Source organism: Zonotrichia albicollis, chromosome 11, assembly GCF_047830755.1.
Source record: "Zonotrichia albicollis isolate bZonAlb1 chromosome 11, bZonAlb1.hap1, whole genome shotgun sequence".
NCBI lineage: Eukaryota > Metazoa > Chordata > Aves > Passeriformes > Passerellidae > Zonotrichia > Zonotrichia albicollis.
In genome coordinates, this window is record NC_133829.1 from 1418960 (window position 1) to 1428842 (window position 9883).

General features: G+C 41.1%; 1 protein-coding gene across 29 annotated transcripts in view; it reads right to left on the reverse strand.

Moving 5' to 3' along the window:
- IQCH (IQ motif containing H) overlaps positions 1–9883 on the reverse strand; it is a 74688-nt gene that overhangs the window by 47880 nt on the left and 16925 nt on the right. For 28 of the 29 annotated variants that reach the window (XR_012582068.1, XR_012582070.1, XR_012582069.1 and 25 more), the window contains 3 exons: positions 6977–7060; positions 4518–4693; positions 1200–1472 (listed from right to left, as the gene is read on the reverse strand). Coding sequence is in view for 26 of the 29 variants with exons in the window: in XM_074549113.1 (XP_074405214.1) it covers positions 1200–1472; positions 4518–4693; positions 6977–7060 (533 nt within the window). In the remaining 3 variants the exon portion in view is untranslated. The remainder of the gene's footprint in view (positions 1–1199; positions 1473–4517; positions 4694–6976; positions 7061–9883) is intronic. The other variant, XM_074549124.1, reaches the window with a different exon arrangement.

Consider the following 9883-nt stretch of genomic DNA (forward strand, 5'->3'; position numbering starts at 1 on the left):
AAATAATTTACGTGAATCAAATAAATCAAACAGCTGTTTTGCAGGTCATTGATCATATATTTATTTCATCCACTGGAGAAGTAGCAATGGATTTGTGTAGCTTAGACTGTTCAGTGCTAAAGGTGATTAATAAAAACTAAAGCAATGTGAAAAGCCTCTTGAAGAAGCAGGAGCACCTACAAAAAACCTTAGCAATGATTATTTTCCTGGATGAGAAGTAACACCACCATAAAAATGTTGAGTTTTTTTAAAAATAAATATGTAAACATATCATTGTAAATTGCAAAATCAGCTTAGAGAATAAAATACTGAGGGACTGGCTGCAAAATAAACATGTAAAATGGAAATACAGAAGCCTCTTGTGCCTCGTAATTTCAGTTCAATAGGGTTTTGTTATTTTCCTACTGGTCATGCCAACAAGAGAGATGAATTTAGCAATGATAGGCTGCAAAGTAAAACTGCAGAGATGCTCAGTGGGAACAGGCTCATTGAAGGGAGATTTCTTCCCCTTAGAATAAGGATTTTTGGAAAATGTGCCTCTTCATTCACTGGTCAAATGGATTCATTTCATGACTTCACCAGCACAAACTGTCTCAAATATTGGACCAAACACTTTCATATCCTCAAGCCCATGAAGAGCCCCAGAGTAATTGTGTTCCTGCCTGCCTTGGGCACAAACTGCATTTAATTGAGCCAAGAAAGGACCCAACCTCAGCCAAGACTCGATCAAATATATATATATATATATATATAACTCGATATATATATATATATATATAACTCGATATATATATATATATCTCGATATATATATATATATCGATATATATATATATATATATCTATATCTATATCTATATATATATATATCTCGATCAAACCCACGAGGGTTTGGGAGTTACTAATGGGAAAATAGCTGGGAGTTACTATTAAAAAATAACCCAGCATCCAGAAAAAAAACCTGCTATGACTGTCAAAGTTCAGTTAGAAAAGAAAAATAAACAGCAAAATCCCTAAATGTGCCACAAAATTTGCTAAAAATCAAATCCCAGCCAAGAGGTTGGGTTGGCTCCAAGCAAAGCCCCTAAATGTGCCACAAAGTTTGCTAAAAACCAAACCCCATCCAAGGCACTGTAGTTAAATATTTGCAATATAAAACTTGATGAGGGTTTCATCAGTGGGATGCCCCAATTGCTCACCTGCTCCCTGCTGTGGATGTCCCCCTCCCCAGGAGGGGTTGGCACTCCAGCACTGGCAAAGATTCTCTTGGTGCCAGACTTGGTGCTGCAGAGCTGAGCCACCGCTGGCCCCGAGCCCAGCAGGGGCACCTGCAGCTGGTCAGCCACAGCCAGCTCATCCAGGTGGGGAACTCCCCCTACCATGTAGGCATCCCTGCCCTGGAGCAGCCCCTGCAGCCTCTGCAGTGTCCTGGGGCTGTACTTGAGCACCGTGGCCAGGCACATGTGGTGCTCCTGCAAAAAGAGAACATTTATTCTTCGTTTATTCTTAGGAAAAGTGGGTTTTTTTTGTTGGTTTTTTTTCCCCCTCCCCCTAATTCCTAATGTTGCCCACAATAAATACATTATTAATAGCAGGCTGGGTTATGACCTATCCTGTAGCTTAGCAGTTTAAATTGATAAAAGCTGTTGGGGTGAGGCTCCATAATCGTGCACATCTTTAGTGGGCTGGAAATGGCCTCGTTGGGAATAGAACTAATTACTACACATCTGTATTTATTTGATCCGTGTGGAATTATCCTTCTGTCAGGCACAGAGGCTGCTGGCCTTTGGATAATAGTGATTCATCTCAGCAACACTCCTGGCATGGTTTAACTCCAGAGCTCCTCAAAATCAATAAAAAAATGAAGATTCCCCCCTCCCTATAGCAGGGAATGTATTTCACATACAGTTCAGGGTATTTGAAGTGATTCTCTGAGAATAAAACACTTTGATTTACAAAAGCTTTCAGTGCTTACATTAAATTACTGGGGATGCACATTTCCATTTCACAGGAGCTCTGACTGCTGATCTAAAGGAGCACTTAAGGAAAGGGGAGCAGTTTTGCAGTAGGTTGTTTTTTGCTTAAAACACAAAGGTACCAAGTTTTTTGAAGGAATTTTTCATTTCTTCCCAAAAAAAAAAAATCTATTGCTGAACAAGCAGCTCATGACATACCCTACAAACTGAATTTAATTAAGAATATCAGTCATGGCAGGTGAAACCTCAGAAATGTTTTAAACAACATATATCCCATGCATATATTCCAATTATTTTCCCAAAAAATTACTGACGATGAGATGGGGATAGAGAAATCCACTGCAATAAACTGTCATTAACAAATCATAATCCCAACAAGGAGAAAATCATCTTCCTATTGAGATTTCATCTCATTTAGGCCTCATGAATTTTCAGGATAATGTAAATCCTGGATTTGCCAGGGATTTCCAGCACTGAAGGACACAGAGTATTTTCCTCCCAAGTCCTGGATGTTCATTGCCAGGGACTGAAGCAGAAATCCTGATTTCATTGCTTGGGTAGGGAGGATGGTGCTGGAAAGGAACACAAGGAATCTCCTTGGTGCTTCCTCACACCAAACCCAGCCCCACAAGTGCCCAGATCTCTCTGGGAAGGAGTTGGGCACCCTGCAAGGACAGCAGCAATGGCACAATCCCCAAAGCTCCAGCAGAAAAAGAGAATTTTCAGATGAAGTTTCAGGTGAAAAGAACAGCAAACAAATCACCTGGAGCCCTTTTGCTTGGGTCAGTTTTAAAGCCAAGCCCTGCTCCATGGATGGATTCCCTGGTGCCAGCAGGGCCTGGCCCAGCCCAGAGCTCGGCCTGCAGGAGCAGGATCCATTCCCAGCCTGGGGCTGTGGGGAGGATCTGCTTTGTGCCCCTCCATAATGGATTTTACAGCTAATTAAGGAGGTCAGGCTGTAAAAGCTGCTTCATTCCTGCTTTTTGGGAGTGCTAGAGCAGACAGTGTATATGGAAGTGGGAGGGAGAGCAGAACTGAGGGATTCCAGCAGGAACAGGGGATATGGGATTAACCAAAGTTCTTGGCTCTCAAACCTGTTGATTTTTGTTTTGTTTTCAGCTGCCCAAGATCCCAGACCTGCCCTTGGCATCGGGATCACCAGGAGAGCAAAGCTGCCTTCAGCTGGGCACACCTCAAGGGCAGGATCAGGCCCAGCTCTGCCTTTTCCACACATTTTCCAGAGCAGGGCTGATTTGTGCCTCTGGAATTGCTAAAAGGAGCCCTCTGAAGTGGCCTTCCAGCCACAATTTCATTGATTGGGAATAAATTTTGATCCATTAGGTGCAATAAAAGCTTTCTATTCAATAACCCAGGAGAAAGATCCTTTATAATAACTTATAAAGCTCAAACCCTTACACAGCCCAAATTGGCACTGAAGCCAAAGGATGACCAGGAGCAGTTCTGAGCAGGTTCCTCTCCACACAGAGAATGTATTCATTAAAAATATTAATTATTATATAGTAAAGAACACATGTTAAATGAAAACAAGGTGGGTTTTGCACATTAACTGGTGCATGGCACCAAAGAGCCATGGTTACCTCAACCTGCTTCACCTAAATCTGGTGTTGCCCATTCTCCTGACAGATCTTGGCATTAAATCATAATTGGAAGTTATTATTGGAGAAATAATCCAGAGAAAAACCCTGCAATGACTGTCAAAGTGCAACTTAAAAAGAAAAAATAGCAAAACCAGCAGCAAGGCTTCAAGTAAAGCCCCTAAATGTGCCACAAAGTTTGATAACAACCTAATCCCAGCCAAGACACTGTGCGTTTCATATTTAAATTAGAATATAAATACTATTTAAATTAGAATATAAATTTTAGAATATAAAACTATTGTTCACTGTGAAGTGCCCACTGCACTGCAACATTTTCAGAAACACTGGACACACTGTACATTAATTAGAACATATTTTAGCACATGGATTTAAATCTGACTTGACAGGTTTGGAACTAATATTTCGCTATTATTAATTGTTATTCTGGAACTATCACTTTTGTATTATTGGAGCTCATATTTATGTATTGTTCTGACCTGTTTGAAACTCAGATTTCTGTATTATTACCTAACTTTGTTTAAGCCTTGTTCTTTAAGGAGCTCTGCACTGGATTTAGTTGCAAGAGCCACTGCAAACACAGCAATGATTGAGTGCTGGGCTAGCCAGAGATAAAATTTGAGCAATAAGAATGTTTTATTGCTATGATTTGCTTAGAGATATAAATCTATCAAGTTCCCAGTCCCAAGCACGGAGTCAGAAGGGACAAGAACCTACAAATAGCCAATCTAGGACTATCTCAAGCAAGTCTATAAAGCTAAACCAGGATATTTATTTCCAATGCTCTAACTAGTAGTCTAATCAGTAAAGCCCTTAAACTTGCAATAATATTTCACTGATGTGTACCAGAGCGTTGCAAGTTATAAAATTTCCAATTTAATTTTACTGCATCCCTCAAGCTGTAGTAATTAGAAGACAAACTCACAGGGAAGCTGTTTATGGCTTCAGGGGTGAGAATTGTGAACCTGTCCTGCAGGTCAGCCGTGTCCTCAGGGCTCCCAGATCTAACAGCTGCCTGCAGACCCAGGAGTTTATTGTAGTACTGCAGTAACTCCTCACTCAGAGCAAGGGGGCAGATGTAGATGACGTCCACGTTGGCATCTGAAACAAAGGGGCACAGTGCTCACTGCTGGGACGAGGGTGCCACGCTCCCAACAGCAGTGCCAGCACCCCCACCCTCTGCTCACCAACAGCCCTCCCCCAAATGCACTGCAAATGGAGAAAAATGGGGCTTCACTCCCAAACCTGAGGGCTGTTTGCTGTGCTCCAGCATGTCTCTGCAGGCAGGGCAGTGACCCAGAGGAAGAGCTGCTTCCTGGGATTCAGTCTGCACAACATATTGGGGCAGGCTTTGGGAAGTGGTGCAGGGGGATTTGTGAGCCCCGCTCCCATTAACATCAATGGGAATTGAACTGCTTGGAAAATATATCCCATTAATGCCAGTAAATTATAAAACTGAGCCATTCAGTTGAGAAAGCTGAGGAAATTGCAATTTTCTACGCTGCCTGGATTTTCCATGGGCTGTTCCTGCTCCTGTGCTGCCCACACAAAAGCTCAGGGTGGGGTGTCATTAATAACCATTGCTGGCAGGGCAGTGTGCAGGGCAGCACGGTGGGGAAATCTGCTTTTCCTCGTGGAAAACAGCTTGGGCTGAAGGGCTGTGTCCACACTGAAGGGAAATCTGTACCACAGGCAGCTTGGGAAAATTGTAACCACTCTGCTCTGCTACAATATTAATGGCAATAGATGAGCTAATGAATTAATGGGCCTTGAGGCACCGATAGGCAAAGAGCACTCCAAGATTTTGATCCAAATCAGTGGGAAGTCTTGCATTGTTTCATTGTGCCAGGGATAACTGCTATTGCATGGAAGGGCTGCACACAGCAAGGCCTGGACAAGGAAACCCTGAGCCAAATGCTGGACAGTGAATGAGCGATCCCATAGCTTGGCTTTGTTTTGCCAGAGCTGCAGGGAAAGAATGCACATTTAAAAAGTGAGGCCAGGACTCACCTGAGGCACTGCAGTGCCACAGAGCCCACAAGCAGAGCATTTGTATAATTATTTACCAGATCACTTTTAAAAATAACTAATGGAAGAGTTCAGCACCATTCACCAGTCAATACTGACAATTTGAGTGATTTTGGGGAATACAAAGCTGCAGCACATTTTACTGCTGTGGCACTGCCCTACAGAGAGAGATAAAGTCTCCTCAGGACACAGGGGCTCCAGGGACACCTTAACTCACAGAAGATCACAAACAGCAAGGAAATCCTCTGCTTTTCCAAAGAAAAACCAAACCAAAATGGAAAATCTCAGCGCTCCTCTGCCAGGCACAGGTGAAGCACATGACCCAGCCCATAATTTAGTCAATAGTTCACTAGTTTGTATCTTCCTTGCAGTCTATTTTACAGCAGAACCAATTTTCATGTTCAGAAATCAGAAATAAATGTTTAATGTGTGACTTTGTCCCTTTAAGTTTCTATCATTTAAGAGCAAAAAAATCCACAGTAAAAAAATAAATAAAAAACCAGTGCAGTGGAAAAAAAACAAGTATTAGTGCCTAGATAATATATAAAGGCAATTACATTATTATTTTAGGCAACTGTAAATTTCTGGATGTAATATATTTTTGTTCCAAACTTACTAAATGGCATTTATAAAATAATCATGATCCTGCAATATACATGAATCATGTAAAATATGTCATTCCAGGGAGCCAATGCAGTTGGTCACTGCTAACTAATATCCTTCCCTGCTTTGCTTAAAAGAAGCCTGCCAGGAAAAAAACCTCAAACTTTTAAATAGATGCCTTTTGTCTCATTTTCTGATTTAAAAGGAAAAAAAAAAAAAAGGTTTAAATAAGGGCTTGCTCTTTTGCAGCACATCTTTGTGTCTCCCTCATTTTGGGAGCCCTGAACACTCTGTGGGGCTGAGCAGCTCGCAGGAGGAGCTGCTCCACCTCAGCACAGAGGGGCAAAAACATCCATATTTTTTATGGATAACATGGCCAGAAATGCCACAATTCCTTCTCAGCTTCTCCCTGCTCTATATTTAATATTAATAATTAAAAAAAAAAGTCCTTGTGCTGTTTTCTTTCAGTGGCAGCTGGGGGAATAATCAGAGAACAGGAGCTATCACATACCCAGGATGTCAGAGCCTGTGCTCTATATTTGATATTAATAATAATAATTTTTGAAAGTGTTTGTGCTGTTTCCTTTCAGTGCCAGCTGTGGGAATAACCAGAGAGCAGGAGCTGATCACATAGCCAGGATGTCACAGAGCCTGTGCTCCATATTTAATATTAATATTAATAATTTTAAAAAGTGTTTGTGCATTTTCTTTCAGTGCTGTGGGAATAACCGGAGAGCAGGAGCTATCACATACCCAGGATGTCACAGAGCCTCCCCATCTGCAGGTTCTGCTGCACAGCAAGGTCAGGGATGTGCTCACGGATGTGCTGGGAATACCCTGGAAAACAAGGAAAGCCCCCCTCAAACTGCAGTCAGAAAAACCCTGGGACACATTTGGGGGGGGAAAAATCAAAAAAAGCTGAAAAAAATCCCTTATTTCAAAAATCTCACAGCACTCATTGCAGCATTTCTCTGAATTTACTTTTATTACTGATGTAACCTCACATTTTTCTGTCATTTAAATACAGACCTGAATGTTCCAGCCCTACAGAGTTTTCTCATTTAACCATGCAGACCATTTTGCTGGGAGTCTTTCATGTTGCTGGATAATTTTTTTTTTTTTTTTGTAAACACTGGAGAAAAAAAATAAAAAAAAATGACACCATCATTAAGCAAGAATCCTGGTAATTTTGTCCTTCACACAGATAAAAGGCACCCAAGGCACTTCATTAAGGAGATGTCTCAGTGCTACCTGCTCACTTTGTTGCAGAGGAAAGGGGAGTGACAGCCTGTCTGAGCCTGGATTATCTCTTTGCAGGTCACAATTCCAGCTGATTCCCTGCTCACGTTCAAAAACACCGCAGGAAACCACAGCAGCACTGTAACTATAATGTTCTGAAGGCTGTAATTTTCAAATTGGTGGAATTCCAAAGGAATTGTGGTGCCTGTGCAAACAGCCACAGCTCCACTGGCAAGCGCCAGCAGGGATATTCATTGGTTAATCCATCAGGATTAATCCCAGTTTTCAGGGTTTGCCATAAAAACTTGACTGATTCAGGAACGAGATCCTTACATTTCCATCTATCTGCACATGGAAAATTATCACAAACTCAGGGAAAGCTTAATTTGGCTAAAATCTGCTCAGTTATTTCAGTGCTTTCATGTAGAGAACAGCAAAGTGGATATTTCAGCCTAATTACAAAGACAATTACTACAAGTGATCAGCATTCTAAGGTGCTGTGGCAATTGCACACAGAACATGAGAAAATACAGAGAAATTTAAATTACCAGTTTAATTTTTGGTCATTTCTTACCAAACTTACATTACAGTCAGTACAGTGGTACCAGGCACTAGGAGAACTCATCTAAGTAAAATATATTGATTTTAGTTTTTTACTCCTCTGGTATTAAGCTACAGTAATTAGAAAAAAGCTTGCTCAGAGTATTTAAACTTTAGTCTCAAGGCTTCATTTTGTTCTCCCACCCAATTTTAAGGCACTAGAAATGCTGCCTAATATTTTCAAACCATTTAAAAGTTAGCCTGAGAATGCAGTAATTTCCTTACCCTGAAAACATTGGGTTTTAAGAATGGAGCAAAAAAATAACATGCTACTATCACTTGGAAAGCCAGGAATTATTTGAAAGCGATAACAAAGTGGCAATTAAATAAGTTAAAATCTGCATTTTGCTCAGGCTCTGCAGATGCAGTGCTTTGCACAGGGAGGTTAATAAACCAGATTAAGGGACAATGTATTAACTTGCACTGGCATGACCCCATTAGATTAATGAGGAATATTCACTGCTGGTGAATCCTCACCCTCCCAACTGGGCAGGATCAACCACATCCCTCCTGACCCACCCTGAGCATTCCCAACTCCACAACTGGACACCTGAGAAATCTCATTCAAGGGTTAATATTCCTTTTCTTCCAGTTTGAACAAACCCCAGGCCAAATAAATGCAATATTTGGTGATCACAGCCTCATGTTCCAGTGCAGCTGTACATGGAACAGCTCCTGGACAAGGAACTGTTCTGGTTCCTGGACAAGAAATTCCAAATGGTGCCTGGAATTTGGGATGTGGACAAAGGAACACTTGGGGATGGGACTGGGCTTGGCATTCCTGACTCCAAAGTGCAGGAGCAGTGCTAAAATAAGAGGAATTAATTCCCCTTCCAACCTCAGCCCTTTAATGATCCTTTAATTGATATTTCCTTAATAAATTCTGCTCATCTCCAAGTGGCTTCTCCCAGCAAAGAATCCTCAAAGGTTCCTTGGAGAACAGGAGGAGCAGAGGGGGACAGGACAAAGTTCTTGGGCAGGATGTGAAGGAGGAAAAGGAGCTGGGATCACTCACCTGCAGCTCCCCAGGACCTGGGACAGCTCTAGGAAACAACAGCCAAGGTTTCATCAATAAAACTGAATTTCTCTCTCTGTGCTTGGCGCACATTTGTGGCAGTAAATCTGATTTAAAGGTTCAAATTCATTTCTCCTCACTCTGCCTTGACCATTGGATTCTGCTTTGTATTTTTAGCTATCCTAGAAATCCCAAGTTTTTCTCTGGGTGAAATAAAAGGAACCATTTGCTCCTCCCAGCAGTACAATTCAAGCCCTTCCTTTTCCTGGATTCTTTCCTTTATATATATATTATCCTTTTATCCTGTTATATATATATATAATCCTTTTCCTGAATATTTCCAGAGACTTGACATGAATCTGAAACTGTTGTGAAATGAGAAATTCACCTTCCTGCCTCCATCACCATTCCTTGGAATTCCACCTGCAAGGGAAGGAAAATCAGACTCTGATTTGTCCCAAATGCTGAAATCAAGGACACTGAGCAGAGAATTTCAGGTTTTCTTTCTGATTTACAAAACTGAACAGAGAAATCACTGAATATCATCAAACTTTGATATGTTCTTGTTAATCTGCTCTGTCCTAAGTTTTGTAGCTTAAAAAAATTTTTTATGGTTGCAAAAGGCAGCAAAAAGTAAAAATACTGCTGAAATCAGCTGGCATTTCACATATTTAGTCCTTTTTGATGGAGCCAAATGTTTGCTGTTTAAATTTTCCAGCTTCCTCTAAGTCTACTCCAATAATTCTTAATTTTAAATTATCAAATGTGCAGGAGCAGAATAATTAAACATTAAAAATTTTTATTGC